The 17,839-nt window shown below is 26.8% G+C and overlaps 1 protein-coding gene and 1 long non-coding RNA gene across 2 annotated transcripts; one reads left to right on the forward strand and one right to left on the reverse strand.

Annotated features, from left to right (window-relative positions):
- The first annotated feature begins 5,963 nt into the window (after positions 1 to 5,963).
- Positions 5,964 to 7,059, forward strand: LOC149059421 (uncharacterized). The gene is made up of 3 exons (XR_016189615.1): positions 5,964 to 6,123; positions 6,804 to 6,939; positions 7,045 to 7,059. It is a non-coding gene; the product is annotated as an uncharacterized LOC149059421 (long non-coding RNA).
- A 2,966-nt stretch (positions 7,060 to 10,025) lies between these two features.
- Positions 10,026 to 13,125, reverse strand: LOC149059422 (uncharacterized). Its single transcript, XM_089224112.1, has 4 exons — positions 12,632 to 13,125; positions 12,419 to 12,562; positions 12,243 to 12,329; positions 10,026 to 10,579 (listed from the first exon to the last, which is right to left on the reverse strand). The coding sequence occupies exons 1-4, from the start codon at positions 12,747 to 12,749 to the stop codon at positions 10,026 to 10,028; spliced, it is 903 nt and encodes a 300-aa protein (XP_089080238.1). The 5' UTR covers positions 12,750 to 13,125.
- Positions 13,126 to 17,839: the final 4,714 nt, after the last annotated feature.

Raw genomic sequence — 17,839 nt, forward strand, 5'->3', positions numbered from 1 at the left:
CTTTTCGACTAGCTATTTTTATAACTTATTACCATTGAGTATAGATAGTATAGAGAAACCATCTCGCCTATATTATGATACGTAATGAATTAATTCACCGGAATGTCAATAGGGCGCGCACCGTGTTTTAATGAAATAAAAAAACTAATATCAATAGTAATTATTAATTGTAATTATGTTATAGTGCATATAATTATATTTGATTTTGTAGACATGCAGTTGATACCGCTACGTAATTAATGTTTCATCACTATCATATTCTTTGCTGTTCAACGTTGCCTAATTTAGTCATAAATAAACGTTGCCATTTGCAACCTAAATGTATGAATTAATAATTACAATATTGTGATTTCCGTCTTTCCGATCTGCGGCAAGTTGCGGCCACCCGACCGCCCTTGCTATCACGACGCGCGTTGTGAAGCGTGAAGCTATCCCAATTCTCGATAGTCGATATTTTGTATTTGAATAAAATAACTTTAACATTATAATGTTTTATAAATATATATATGTAAGTCAACTACAAACAATTTTTTATTACCATATTGATATTGTATACGATATTTGAAAGAAAACTTACCTACCTTTATGCCAAATTTCACGTTTCTACCTATACGGGAAGTATCTTATAATTTTGACGATGAGTGAGTCAGTCAGTCAGTAACAATATTACAAATTTTGACATCTTCCCATTTTGGAATGGTACAATATTAAGGGCTCATATTCGTACAGCGTCCTATACTACTTAAGATTAATTTGTGTTTTAAATTTCAAAAGTTTATCTTAAGAGGAAACAAAGATATATGGGTTAGAAAAATTGGTTCGTGTAAAGATACACTGTCATTGCTGGAACTTGGCCTGGCGCACTGCCGTGCGCTCAGATTTTGTTTACTTACTGACATTTATATTTATTTTTATTAAAATAAAATTTGCGCATAAATTAAAACACATTGTTACAACAATCTAATATGAGAGTTCTTTATTAAGTAATGCACTTTTAGATTTTGAGCGGAGCGATGAATGTATTGATTTTACAATTATGTGTGTATTTTTTTTTGTGTGTGGGTGTGTGTACATGATAAGTTGTCGAAATAATGCTTCGATTTTCAACTTCAGTAGCTTTCCTGGTTGGAAAGTGAATCTAGTTGGTACATTAGGTAGGTCAAATTTTTAAATTCCCAGTAGTTTTCAAAATCACCGGGAAAAATTAAAAATAATTAAGGAAAAACGGATATTTTTACACAAAATTAATTCTGAGAAAATTGAATTTTGATATATTGGTGTAACTCTAAGACAATTTGTCACCATAGACTCATGAATTGTTCACTGAATGTTAATGCTAGTATTTTCTATACTTGATACATTTTTCAAAATATTTCAAATCTTTTAAGTTTTTTAGTAAAAAAGCTTCAAAATTTAATACAAAGCTTCTAATATATTGTCACAATTGTAGTTAAAAAATATTAAAAATACTGTTTAAATAAAATACTAATATACTAATATAATACTGTTTTAATATTAGTACTTTAAATTATATATACCTACTATGAATGACTGAGGGGCTGCGCCTGTTTTACAATAGTTCAACTAAGATTAAACCAAAAAAAAACGGTGGGTTAAGCGTAACCGAGGTTTAAAATATAATTGTAAATCCATCACTGAGTGAGTCGTGTGCATAACATAATGAATCTGATTGATTAATTTGGAATTTATTTTATAAATACCTATGTTTTTTTAATGAAATAATAGTATTATAATTAATAATGTATAAAATTATAAAATATCCTAGACTAACAAACAGTTTTTGCTATGTTACGCACTTGTAAGATGGAGACAACACATGCGGCCTTTTAACGAAATACAATGACAATCAATAAATAATGATATTATCAAGAATTTTATTGTAACATTAAGCTATGGAAAAACTCGAAGCGTTATTAATAATCTACTCCGGAGAGAGATTAGGGATTTTTATTGTTCGTATAAATAGAAATACCCATGATAAATTAAATGTAAATACCTAATGTGCGGCCGCAATACAACAACCAATGGACTGTGTGCCCACTGTGTCTGTGTGAGTGGCACTAACGGCAACAGTCGTGTTTAACTGTGCGATGTGCACTTGTGCCCCTGTTGCTTTACTTTCTAGTATAACTTTGAAGGTAACTAGGTAAGTTTTAAGTGTTTACCTATTTATTTATTTTTTATTTTAACCGATTAAAAACTATTGATATTGTAGAATACTAGAATGTTATAATGTAATCCTTATGCACGGTTTTTTGCAGTGCTTTTGCATTGTTTTTTTCAAGACGACACTCATCAGTCATCACTTATTAATTTATTATTAAAAGTATTGTCATTTTAAAACTAGATTTTCCTTTTTGTTTTTATTTAAAAATGTACAAGTATAAATCTTCATAAATTACATAGGTACTCCATTATTTTATCTTATTTTTTAGATTTAACAATTTTATATTTAATAATTAAATTTTAAATTTTAAATTTTAAATTTTAAATTTTAAATATGTAATTATCAATTATCAAGATTTTAAATACTTAGGTACCTAGTATAATACAATTAAGATGTTATAAAAATCAACATTTTTGAATTAAGTAATAATTACCATAAGTGGATTATTTATTTATAATATTTCTTATTGTTTTTGGTATATATTATACATTTTTATTGTTGTATTCAATTGAATTTTTATATAGAAACTGCTGAATATGAAATATTGTTATGGGCTTCCTTGTAAGTGTTAATTTTGTTGAAACTTAATTTAAAAAAAAATCATTTAATAACTCAACACATATTTTAAATTTAGGTACCTATTCGAAACATTTAAATAACAGATCATTATTAATTCCTAATATTTGTATAATTTAATTAATTTTATACTTGAAGTATGATAAATAAGAATAACAGTATAAAAATTATTAACAAATAAAATATAATTATGATTTATGATAATAACAAGTAAATAATAGATATAATTTAAAAATTAATATTTAATTAAACTAGAATTGTATTGTATTTAATAACAATATACTTATATACCTAATAATAACAATTGAGTATAGGCAGTAAATGTATTCTAAATGATAATACAAATATAATTTGGTATAATAATAATAATAATATTTTTAATGAAATATACCAATATAATGTTTGAATTTAAAAAATATATGAACAACAATTGAAAAATCTTTACTTATGTCGAAGTATAATTAATTTAGAATTTTGTTTTCCTTTATTTATATTTTTTAAATTATCCATAGACCATTTGCATTCTTTATAAATTCTAATTGAAAATAAATTATTTAAGATAAATTTTTTTTCTTTTTGACATATATTTTCTAATAAACTGTTTTTTATTTTTTTTTCAGCCATGTTTACTAATGTAGATACCAAAGTTTTTTTCCATTTTATATCTTCATAGTAGTTTTGAAAAATCATCAGACTTTCTTGTACAAAATCTACTAATTCTTTAGTAGGCGCCTTTAAACCTACATCTGTAGATGTCCATTCAATATGATCAAATGTCTTGTGTAGAATAAACAATTGATCTTTGTCATCGAGGCTTTTATTTGTATCAACTAATTGGTTGTAGCATTTATTGCATTCAATTTTTTTAGCACATTTCATAGCTAAATATCCTGCATAATATTCTAAGGAACATTTTTCTAATGACAAAGAAGACATAGGTATTGATTCATTTTCTGTACAATTTAATGTATCGTCTGAATCACTGGAAGATGCTATGGAAGTAGTTTTTGGAATATCCACATCTTTATCCTTTGGTGTATCATCAATTTGTAAGTCACTTATTACTTCTGGTGTTAAAAAATTGTCTTCGTCATCTTCACAATTTGATTTTTCAGATGCACAATTTAAAAGACTAAAAGAACAAATACTTGCAAAACCACATCTGAATGATTTGCAAGTAGGATTTCTATTGTATCCACAGCGCTGTCTGAAAATTGAAAATAGATTTTCCAGGGGATCTTGACACAGTCTATTAGTCAATAGGAAGTATTTTGTTGGCGATGGACTTGTATTTTGTTCATGTTTGTAAAGTTCCAAAACTGCATTCAAAGACCAAACAAATCCAGTGAAGCATGGCGGAATATTGTTTTTGGTATTTGACTGATTTTTAAAACTCTGTTTTCTAATATTTTTAAAAGTATCCAATGCTTCATAAATAACTGTAAAACCTTTTACATTTTTTTCACTGAGTGGTTTTCTATATGGATTTTTGTCTTTTAAATGTTTACTGTTTAGGACATCAAATAGATTGTTTAACTGAAGGAAAAAATTAGCTGTATCTTGTGCTGTGTAAGAAACTAATTCACCTGTTTCCATGGCAGTTTTAATTGCTGTACTCACAGTATTGCTGAAAACTTGTAAAGTTAATTTACAACTCATTTTCTGCCATGGATTCGGATTCAAATGCCGTTGATCAATTTTACACATTGCTCTTGTTGTTTTGCTACATGAGTCAATTTTATATGTTTCACGGAAATCATTGAAACATATTTTTTTCTCTCCGTTATTTACTGTTATTATGATATTTCCTGTAAGCAGATTATTTCTAATGCTTTTTATCAAATGAGGAATATCATACATTAAAAAAATTTTTTTGCAGTTTATCAATGCAAACGGATTTTCAGGAGTTCCGCCAAGTAAGGAAAACATTTTGCGGTTATTTGTTCCTTGATCACACGTAATTATACTTGGCGAAAATCCAATTTCGTACAGTTTTTCTATGCTACTTCTTACAATGCTGGCCATTTGATCACCAGTGACTCCAGAACTACTAATGAAGTAAGCAAAAGGTAGTTTCCATTTGTTGTAAAGTCCACGGATCATTACTACAAGAACAAGTTTTGCAGACTTTCCTGATCTACCTAAATGCCCTAGATCTTCATAACCTTCAATGAAATCTAAGGATTTATTATACTCTAGACACATTTTTATTGACATTTCATCAATTAACACAACACATTTTTTTTCTTGTTCAGACATTACTTTTGTCATTAATGTCAATTGAGAATTATATTCTGTTACAAACCCTGGCAAATACATTAATGACTTAAGCCATCGTTGTATGGTAGTCACACCTGGTAGAACTATTTTGTTTCTTCTCATAAACCTATATGTTGATGGGGATTTAAAATATACAGGGTGTTCCAAATTTCATGTGACAGCAGATTTCAGCATGATATATTTAAATTAGGGGAAAATGACCTATGTAAAAACTGTTTTGAATCATATAATCTAAATTAATTTGATATTAAATATTTTTTTATATTAATTAGGAGGGGAGGTTTGAGGGTCAACTTTTAAAATTCAAATGGGAACCTATATTTTTGAAATATGATTCGTGCACGGTTTAATTTTTAATGAATTTTGACGGTTCATTTACATTTATGTGATAATAATTGGAGGAGCTATCGACATCTGAATATTGGTGTTAATTTATAAAATGTCAACAGTGAATAATACTAAAAGTGCTTCCGTTGTACGACCTTAATAATCCGGGTATCGAATTATCAATTTATTACAGTATACAGTAGTCAGTTCAAAGTACAGTATACCGTTTGATATTATAACTAGGTATCATATAATTTTATCAATGATATTATGATATTATATTTTATAACCTTAAAATTATTTGATGTTTACCAATCAAAATACATAAATATTAAATGCATAAATCATAGGCATCATATAAATATAATATAATAATATACAATTTATAATAATATGTCTATGTACTAAAATACTAAATAGCCGTATTAACATAGAACAACATAGAAGCTAAACTTGATCAGCTGATCGGGTTTACTTTACGTTTACCTATTATGATCTAAAGCCTGAACCTAGGAAACGAGCCCGTAAACCAACATGATGTTAGATCCTTGTTTACCCATATTCAGGAAACGTTTACTGTATCATTGGCGGGGTATTAATTTGATGGGTGACAACAACTGAAAAACGTGTAATGTTTACTTTGTTAGTGGAAACTGGAAATTGTCCAGTAATTTTCCAGTCTCCTCAAAATGTCCTCTAATCGTGAGAAAATCATCCGAGAAGTTTGATTTCCGTCTGGAAATCGTTGTCTAGTAAGTAGTTGATAGTTAAATAGACAATAGCTATAATTAAAGTAATTAACTAGTAACTACTCTATGAGTTACTTATAAATGAATTGTTATTATTATTGTAAATTTGAATACATTATTACATTTATGCATACAATTTCTACATATACATGTATTACTAAAGACCAGATTTTTGTGCACAAAACACCTAAAAATCAATTAAAATTCTGAATTGTGCAAAATGCATGTGGTATTTCTAATTAGGAAACATTAATTTCCCAGCTTTTATTTCATATTACATTATTACCTATGCATAAATTTGTGTTTAGTAGCCAGTAGGTATCTATAATATGTACAAATCCATACCTATAAAATATAATCTAATTTACAATATTTTGTTAAAATTAACCATCATGGGAATGAACTGTACTATAATGATTAATAAAAAAAAACTGTCATTGTAGTATTTGTATATCATGGTCGTCAGTCGTCACATCTTCATTGTTCAAAATAAAACTTAAAATTAATTTACATGGGTAAAAATTATTTCTATACAATTTTAAATTTGGAATTACACAATAACAAATTGTAATTTGCACAAGAATCTAATCTTTATTTATAAATTAAAAACGAATTTATAGTAATTTAAATGCTTTTTTTTTTACAAAAGTTGTGAAAACTTATATTATGTTTCAATCATTTAGATAGAATATTGAAGAAATTGTTGGAATAAAGGAATATCGCTGTTATATTCAGTCCAATCATATTGGATTACATATTACAATAAATTCTAAACAGTCACAACCGCAACAACATTTTATTACAATTATGATTATAGAAGTATGTATGAAGTTAATACTATGTATGATTAATTAAATAAAATGTACTCATTAAATTATTTATTGTGTACTAAACCAAATAATTTCTCGTATATTATTGCATTAGGTGTTCAAATTGATGTCCAGCTTCTTGAATACAGTTTTCGAAACGTTCCATTAACTTCCTTCCAGTGGAATTTTTTAATGTTTCTTTCGACAATTCAAAACATGCAGATTTTATTTTTTCTTTCATGTCATTGATGTCTACAGATTCAGTTGCATACACTTTATCTTTAAGATAACCCCATAAGAAAAAGTCTGGACATGTTAAATCTGGAGACCTTGGAGGCCATGGAATTGGGCCAACTGTTCCAATCCATTTTTCACCAAATGTGTCGTTTAAGAATGCTTTTACAATCTTAGCATTATGAGCTGGGCAACCATCTTGTTGGAAGTACATATCAGTCCGTATGTCAAGAGGCACATCTTCCAATAATATGGGCAAAATATTTTGTAAAAAGTGTAAATATTTTTCCCCGGTTAATATACCTAAATAAATAATATAAATGTCATGTTTATTATTTTTTTAAAGTTGTGGCTGTTTAATAAATGTTCTATATAGAAAAATCATACCTTCAAAAAAATATGGGCCTACCAAAGTATCACCTATAATTCCACACCACACATTTATACTCCACATGACTTGAAATTTACTCTCTCTCATCCAACAAGGATTTTTTTCACTCCAATACCGAGAATTTTGACGGTTCAATATGCCATTATTTTGGAACTTACATTCATCGGTCCATAATATTTTATTTATAAGTGAAGGATCATCTTCCATTATAACCTGTTAAAATACATTATTATTGTTCAATAATTAACTATCGATGTAACAATGTATAAAAACAAAACTAAATTTTATGAATGTTGTTTTACAATAAAAATTTAGTGAAAAAAATTTTTTTTTTTTATTATAAGTAAAGACCGGATTTATATGATTTTACATATCGTTACTGGTTTATTGCAGTCTTATGAGAGTAAAATATGTAGCCGATTCGTTCAATTCTGAGTTAGTAGAAAAAAGTTATAAGCATATTTCTTATTTGAACATTTACAATTTTTTTTATCATTTTAATATGAACCATTCAACAAAAAATACAATGCCAACAGTGGACATACTATTCTTTGAAGGTTTTTTAGAGAATATTTGCATCATATATTAGGTGTTTTAAGATAATATAAATCTGGTCTCTAATAATTATAAGTTATAGTTTATTACACATGATTGCTTACCTTAAACCAAGCAATGAAATTCATACGTTTATCATAATCAGTAGCACGAAGATGTTGAACTATATGAATTTTATAAGGAAACATATTTTGCCTTTTTAGAATTCTGTATACTGATGTTTTCGATATACCAAGATCTTTAGATGCTTTGGATAAAGATGTATTCGGAAATGCTATAAAATATGTAATTACATTTTCTTCTGCCGCAATATGGGTCACATTTCTCATGTGCGACTGGTATATATGCATCATTCAACATTATGTTGAACGCGAGGTTTAATCATACAAGTTTTTGAAATTAATGTTGTCATTTTGCAGCGTTTAGAAATGATATACATATTTAATATTAAGTTGATTCAAACATAATATGAAAGTATAGGTATGTAAGTATGTTATTAGTCTTACCAAGGCTCGGAACTTAAAGCATTTGCATATTTGTTTAGAAAGTGCATATTGAAAATCTGATTCGATACAAATTTGATTCATAGTAAGTATACATATTACAAATACAAAAATGTTTGTTGCATAATTTTGAATATTTCGTGATTTTTTGTACAAATTCGCATATTTTAGGTATAAGAACATTAATTATATACAATAATTAATAATATTAATTATATGCATATAAGTAATATCATAGAATTAACGTGAATAATTTTTTTTTTTAGAAATTTGTACTTTTATATTGTTTGACAAAATAAATTAATTCATCAACGGCTATTACCATTGCTCCCAAAAATAATATTATAATCTTTATATCTACTACTGAGAACTTGTAAAGCTGACCGCTGACCGGCCCGTATTTATTTTTATTCAAATTTACCAATGGATTAATATTTTGTACCATGATATAAATAAATTGTATAATCGTAGGTAATTAAATACATAAGCGTGCGGTGTTAATTTTTTTTAAATTTCTTCTAATTTTTTTTTCAGACACCTACCTAATTTAAATTTTTAAATTTTGTATGTAAAATGTATTTTATTCAATAAATTGCATATTTTCCAAATTTTTACTGCATATTTTTAAGTTCCTAGCCTTGGTTATTATTTATTATTTAAATTTATAAAATATGAATAGGCACCTACATTAGTCAAAAATACAGGTAGGTACCTAACCTATTTGTATACATTTTAAATAATTGTATGCAGTATAATAACATTTATACAACAATTTGGTATAATTAGCTATTGCTTATTTGTCAACTGAATGATATTTATTTCTAATTTTATATTATAAATAATAAATATTATGTAAAATTATTGAGGACACAAAACCCGTTCCATAGCATTGATTATAAATAAAACAATATCCAATATACATAATATGTAGACGGTACCTATATTATTATCTAATGCCTTGTTTTATTTTTATTTTTATTATCAATAGAATCATGTGACTTGACCTATGTAATATAAAATGAAATTAAGATAACAAATACACGTTTTCTTACTGGTAAATTGGTAGTTAGATAGCGTACAGATTATAAAGGTTGTAGGTACAACAATGCATCGGCGTATAACAGAAGCACAAAGTATATTATTATTATTATTCATTGATGGCATTTTTACAAATTAAATACAAAATTCGAATGTAAATAGCTTCTTTAATTATCAACCAATAATTATGAATGATACGTCAAAATTCATTAAAAAAAAATCCTATATGAATCATATTTCAAAAATATAGATTCCCATTTGAATTTTAAAAGTTACCCCTAAAATCTCCCCCTTTTAACTAATAAAAAAAAAAATTAATATCAAATTAGTTTAGAGTATGCGATTCAAATAAGTTTTCACATAGGTCATTTTTTCCTAATTTGAGTAGATCATGCTGAAATCTGCTGTCACATGAAATTTGGAACACCCTGTATAGATGTAGCAACATTTTTCTCGGCTTGTGTCCATGGTTTTTTTTTTGGTATGCAAAAGCTGCATAGTTACAAGGGCTTTTGAATTTTTCGAGCTAAAGACAAAGTTATTAAACAGAGTATTTGGATCTACATTTTTTTTGTTTTTTTTGGAATACGCTTTTTGCTTAATCAGACGTGATATTTTAAGACGCTTCTGTGCCAATAATTTTTTTTGTTTCATGACTATATCTAAAAGTTTTTCATATTTAATATTTTTTTTTGTTTTTCTTGGACTTGGTAATTGTGTCAACTGTGACACATATTTTTGTGTACTTGGGGAAACAGTTTCAAAATTATGTGTATGCTCATATTCTTCATCAATAATTTCTTTATTTCCTTGCATCTCTATATTTTTTTCATACGTTTTTTTGGGAATTATTAATTTCAGTTCTTTTGGCGAAAAGTCTTGTATTAGTTTATCACCAAAAGGACTCTTATGAAATAAATTGTGTTCTCCTATAAATAACAATAATGTAATTTTTGTTTTATTGGAATTTTTATATATGTACAATACTTAATTACAAGTAATTTGTTTTAATTTTTACATAAATTTACTAATATATATTTTGTGTCCTCTGTAGTCAGTAGTGTACTAAATATTAAGCAAGTTACTCATACTTTTGTATCATATTTTGTAAGCAAACTGTAATAAAACTAATATCTCATACATATTCTTTAGTTAAACTTATTATGGACACTCGGTACAAACTACAACAGACTCTAATATTTAACACTAGTAAATATTGTTGGATTCTAATCATAAAAAATTAATAACAACTTTAAGTGGTACTAACATATTATTTTGTTATTAGTGTTCGTATTTTTAAAAAATTTCAATAATAAAAATATGTAGACTTAGAGCAAAATGGTTAAATATACATCAGTACAGTGGCATATTTACAGGAGGGGGGTCCATGGGGTCAATCACACCTTGGTTCTACTGTTATGAAAATTAACTAAATGATAGCCTAAGATAATAAGTAATAACGATGACGGACAGTTTCTCTTATTAATTTATAATGTCTATTCATCGGAATATACCCATCAATGTGGTTGCAGTGAATAGTGAACTAGTGAACAGCTTATATAATTTGTTAGTTAAGTATGGTTATTATTATTATTATTATAAAGTTGATGATATAAATATATTATATTATATGAAAAAATTAAAAAATTAAAAACTCAAAAATGTTAAAATGTCTTATAAATAAATATGGTATAGGTACTGAATAATGAATACAAAGTAATTGTGAGAGAGGTGATTTATCTGATTTTTCTAGACCCTCCCCATGATAAATTCCTAAATATGCCACTGCATAAGTAGCATAATATTTGACTTAGTTGTATGGAGGTGAGACACTAAAATTATTTAACACAAGCTTAAATTCTACCATTAAATATAGTATAGATACTAGATAGTATACTATCTAAACTCAATGATTCTACCCTATTTATTTTATAATGAACTGTTTTTATTTTTGTGTCAACTAGTAAAAAGTCAATATGATCTTTATTTATATACTGTGCTGTTATGGGAATCATTCAAATCAAATGAAAGTTCCAAAAAGGAAATAAATCAATAGTAATATCTTATTTTAATTTAATTTAATAATGCATAGAAGATGTCCTTATAATAATGAAATGTATCCAGACTGACTGCTGAGTACTTTTAAATTACAATAGATTAACTGAAATCATTATTATTAGTTCATTAAAATATAAACTTTAAACGTCTAATAAATTTTGTATTTATTAATCAGTGTTTAAAATTGATTTAAAAAAAATTGTAAGTAGAGCTTTTAAATACTTTTTTAATAGTTCGAATGAAAAAAAAAAAAATTCAGAGACAAGTAAACTAAATTATTTAGTTTAAAATGTCATAATATGATCATTGTGTCATAATATTATGTCAAACCAATAAAGAGACAAATTAATATTTAAAAAAATGATATCAAGTTTAAAGATCACTAATTAGCAAATAACATTTAATTTTAAGTCTATTCAGTTATTTTCTTTTGAATGGTTAGACCCAAAATCATAGTGTATTATGTATTTAGTTATGAAAAATATTAATTGATATAAATGTGTATGCGATATATATTATTATTTATTTACCTACCTGTTTCATAAAATGTAAGACTTCTTTTTACTGGTGTCAGGAAGTCTGTAGTTTGTCTTTGAGACACTTTTGATTTAACTTCATTGTCTAAATATATTATTTTAAATTACAAATTATAAAAAACTTTGTATAATATATTTGACTAAACACAATTTTAATTGAGTTTTAATACTTACTATGCGCATTAAACTTTTTAGGAATGGCTCCAGACATAAGCCTGTTATGATCTGGTCTGGTGAAATCATGTGCATTAAAATGATCTTCACACAGATACCTATTTTTAATTTTTTTCGGTGACAATTCATCTAATGCCATGTTTCCTATAAAAATAATATCTTATTTACTCTGCATTAATCTTAGTCATTTCAATTAAAATGTATTTAACTTACCAGAATTAAGAATCCATTTTCTACATGTCTCTGTATCTGTAGGAAATCTGTACATTTTTTTTTTACAATTAGATCTATTATTCTTACAGTTAGAATAATTACAGCTTCCGCCAGGCATATTTAGAATTTGTAATTACAAAAAACCAACAATTTAAAAATTTCACAATTACAGCACAAATTAAAAAATTAAAACTAATAACTTAGAAGGTAGTAAAGTTCGTTAAATTATTTTTTAAATACCTACATAGATAGGTATTTAATTCGTCTTTTCTTGTAACATATAATATCCGTGTCCTTTTCAAATAACATTTTTGGCGCTCTATGTAAAATTTATTTTATGGTATTTTAAATATATACAATAAATATGTATCATTAATATGGTCATACTGCATTTGCTATCCGCGACAAATTAAGGAATGCGACATCTATCGGCTGCTATCCCTTTGCGCGTATCACATATTTCAGCTATAGATGGTTTCTCTATACTATCTATACTCAATGTTATTACTATTATTGACCACGACCACGATATAATACCTATTAATAACAATAATAATGTCAATTTTGTATAAAATACAATAAATACTATTTCATCAACATAATATACTACTTTAGGTCTTCAATGTATATTTTTTTATTTAATTATTTAGCTATCTAGTTTTTATGACGTAAGCGCGGGGCCCTAAAATTCGCGCGGGGCCTAGGACAAATGTCCCAGTTTACCTACCCTAGGGCCGGCCCTGACTATGGGGAGTAGAGGGTAGCACTATATAAGGGACCCCGAAACGGCCTGTATTCAGACGTGACTTGACCAGACTAGCCAGAGCACCTTCACGCCAGTCTGTTGTTTAATTTAATTCATTGGACTTAGAAAATTTCTTATAAACAATATTTTGAACTTAGAAAATATTCGAATCAAACCGAATTTATTCTATCATTCAGAATACTTAACTTACATTCAGCTTTCATGTTATAAATAAATATATGTTTTACCACAATAAATCAACAATTAATCTAATTAAGAAGAATTCTACGTTGTGTAATTAACTCAAGAGTCACCTTCTAACCATCATCCTTGACTACTGATACCTGTAGGCGACGTGATCACTACAAGATATAGCTAATAAAAAATTTGGTAGATCACGCTGCTCATCTCTATATTCTTCACATATTTTTTCATATTTAGTAATTTGTTTATCCGTACTCAAAACTGCTGGACACTTTAATGATGAAATTTTTGAACATCGCCATTTAATCAATTCACTAGTTTCATAGTAGGTATAACGTATACATATGACCATCAAGACAAATTTTTTTATTTTTTTTTTGTTAGATTTAATTATTTCCATTGTTTCTGGTAAAATAAGAGAACAGTCGAGAACACAGCATAACAAGGCGTACTAACATATTATAGCAAAATTCCTATATAATATTATTGTTGATATTTTATCAATTATTGAAAACCCAAAAACCTAAATTACCTATTTATCCATCATCTGTCCTTGAATCATTATAAGATAAGTTTGAAATATGATTTTGACATTTTTATTATAGTCCCACATATATAGGAGGTATTTAATCGCAAATAATCACTTGATTAGTGTCTCGTGGTTTCGAGTCGGTTGTCGGGGAAATCCGCACGAGTTTCGACGAGCATCCACAGTTTATAAAGGAAGACAGGCTTTAACACAAAAATAATAAATCACAATTACATATCCAAGGTTTTAATTGAATTGTTTTTAAATAGGCAACTACTACATAATACATATTATACTTAAAGGCGGAACCTTTTTTAAATAGTTTGCTAGTACCAAATGATTTAAAAAAATAATCATTAGGCTTCTCACTGATTAAATAAAGTTAGTTGAGTTTTAAATATTTTTGAAAAAACAAAAATAGGTCTTGCTTTTTGTTCCTTTTGTTTTTTTTTCATTTGCATTTTTTTCCTTTTGCTTTTTTTTCACTGCTTTTTTTCCGTTACTTTTTTTCAATTGCCTTTTTTCCCATTACCCACCCAGCTAGTCCTCGCATATTTAAGACCTAGGTGTTAGTGGTGAGCAACAAAGGTGTCCGGAGTGCGAATATTAACATTATATGCTTCCGGCCCTGGCAACGACCATTGAAATTGCTTACAAAAGCAAAAAAAAATTTCAATAGAACGTGTAGGCGTCTCCGTGGCGAGCGTCTTCATGACGACGGTACCCTGCATCTTTAGTCTGAAAAATATGTCACTGTCACATATTCTTATACATTTATATTATTTATGTGCTATTGATATTTCAGATATAGAATTAACCTTCTACTAATTACAAACCATGACTGGTCATTTTCGGAATGAAATAAACTGGAAATAATATATATATATATACACTATTGGGTTGGTCGTCGCCGCCAGCGGCATGCCGACTATTGTTATTTTTCTACAAAGCCGTTAACACGTGTAGAAATGAAAATGTAGCTGTCAACCTCTGATTTATATATGGCATTAAATACGACCATTGAAATTGCTTACAAAAGAAAAAAATATATATAGAACGTTCAGGCGTCTCCGTGTTGGGCGCCTTCATGACGACGGTACCTTGCATATTTGGTCTGAAAAATACCATTGTATCCCCCTGAAATATGGAACGTACACGAGGTTATATTACACTCTAGGCACCGTACAATCGTTAAAATAATATTTGTGAAAGATGGAACAATAGGTTTCCGCATTTAATCGGGCATAGTCATTCAACAACTTGGAAGCTGATTAATAAAATTGAGGAAGTGGGGGTAGGTAAAACTAAAATACCTTTACATAATATGGAACCCGAAAGAACAAAAAAATAAACATGAATCAGGAAAAAATGTAAAATTACAATATTTATGTATAAAAATTGTTAATAAAGAGTTAACAATAGCAGAATTTTAAAATAAGATTGCTTAACAAAACGTGATTTGGATATAATTATTATTATTGTATTGGCAAACGTAATGCGTAGATCAAATTATTAATTTATATCTGTTAATATACCGTATAGGCAACTATTTTTTTTAAATATTATAATTATATTATTATTATACTGTAGACTAGATTTTTTAAGACGTATAACTATTTTAAAAATATTATTATTATATTTGGATCAATGTTTGTATCAGGGCCTTGCACCCGATTTAACCCGAACCAATAACACCCCTATACATGTGTTTTTCTTTAAGGGTGTTCCGAATAAATTTTTTTTATATACCTATAAACTGAACCTAACTTATATTACAATTATAACAAAAATTAATTGTTTAATCAATTTAAATTTATATATATATATGCATGTGTGACATCATTTAAAAATTCACAATGAATAATAATATAGTATTAAGTGAATTAAGAAATTAATGAATATCACAAATAAAATGGTGTGCATGCCGTGTAGAAATTCATATGATTATCAGAGTATGGTTTAGTCACGAATTAGTAATAAGTATTAATACAATGATGATTTTTTTTTTATTGTGTTTCTGTTACATTTGCATTAATGAAATAAGCAATATAACAGATATTCCATTTATATATGTGTTTTCTTCAAGGGTGTAATTTCCTAGTAAATTGTTTTTATATACCTATATAACCGAACCTAACTTATATTACATTTATATACATATAACACATGTCACCATAAGTTCAAACAAATAACTGCTTGTAGTTGTGTAGCCTATAGGTTATTGAATAATACTGAAGACAACATATTGTATGTTTTAAGGAATTGGAATTTATTTAGTGTAACCAATGGGCAATGGTTTATTTTAGGTAAGGGTAGCCTAAAGGAATTGCAATAAAATAAGTAAGAAAAAAATGTAATTTGCTGATTGTACTTATTAATTAAACATAGGTATCATTTAATTTAATTATATTTTAAGTTTTGATATAACATTAAACACAAAAAAATTAATAAAAGTTATAAAGTAGTAATATGATACCTATTTATAATATATATATATATATATATGTATATCATTTATAAATTATAATACATATTTGCATGCCAACGACATAAAAATGATGACAAATCTACAATATTTTAAGCATAGTTACACTACTTGAGGAATTGAAATTCAATTTATTAAAATATATTTTTACATTATATTTTTTCTTGTTTTGAAAGCTGTTTGAAATATTGCAAAAAATAATATTAATATATGTAAGCAAATGAAAAGGTCAGTAATGAAAATTAACAAACAATAGTAGAATTATAATATGAATTGAAGTAATTAAACTTGGTAATACAATATATCAGTATAATATTACATGTATATTTTTTAAGAGATTGAAATTGAGTTTATTGTAGTGTTTTTATGTTTACTTAATACTTATTATTACTTACATGTATGTAACAACATTGACATAAACAATTGACCCAATAAGCTCCTACTTAAACTCTTATCTATAAATTAAATGTATTGCAATATACATGAAAAATGTCTATCCGATCCGTGCATTCAAACTACTTATATTTTTATTTATTAAAATGCTGGTTGAATAATAAAACAATATATTTAAAAATGAAATGGTGTGTATTCTCATAACAGTGTGATATATCTATATTTACTGTACATTACATTAACTTTTCAGGAGAGCAATTTCAAAATTTTATAAAACCATAAAATACATCATTTCCAACTTATGAATCACCATTGCGTGCTACAAATTATATTTTTATACATTTCGTAGATCATGATACAAATTACATTTTGATGATATTTAATAAACATTTATTAAATATTATACTTTTCAATACATTTAGATAAAACCAAAGTAGTTATCATATTTTGGCACAATTTTTGGGGTAGGCAATTAACATAACATATTTTGACAATTTAACTTTATTCAACTTAATCCTTTTTATACTTAATAAAATACATATGTAACATAATATTAATAATAATAATAATAAAATAAAATTATAAGTGATGCCTTACAAAATAAAAATAAATTAATAAAATCTTTAGTAACACCATCTTTCTGTGTCTAATGAATTTTTGAATTGAATAATACCAAAAGACTTGTCATACCTCAACAACGATATTTTCAACCGAATAATTTTATCTTTGTTCTCATCTATGTTTCTTTTAATTAGAGTACCTGATAAAAGTGCTGTAATTTTTTTAAAATGTTCCATTTCCATTTCCACAACTTTTAATGGAAGGGAAAGTCTGACATTCCGAACAAAGTTA

Source organism: Diuraphis noxia, unplaced genomic scaffold, assembly GCF_037042655.1.
Source record: "Diuraphis noxia isolate RWA-SAM2 unplaced genomic scaffold, SU_Dnox_SAM2 contig0001, whole genome shotgun sequence".
In the NCBI taxonomy this organism is placed as follows: domain Eukaryota; kingdom Metazoa; phylum Arthropoda; class Insecta; order Hemiptera; family Aphididae; genus Diuraphis; species Diuraphis noxia.

Coding starts and splice junctions, on each gene's coding strand:
- LOC149059422 (XM_089224112.1), bottom strand. CDS start 12,749: ATGCCTGGCGGAAGCTGTAATTATTCTAACTGTAAGAATAATAGATCT. Junction 12,330..12,418: donor TAAAAAGTTTAATGCGCATA/GTAAGTATTAAA, acceptor TAATATATTTAG/ACAATGAAGTTAAATCAAAA. Junction 10,580..12,242: donor TCTTACATTTTATGAAACAG/GTAGGTAAATAA, acceptor TGTTATTTATAG/GAGAACACAATTTATTTCAT.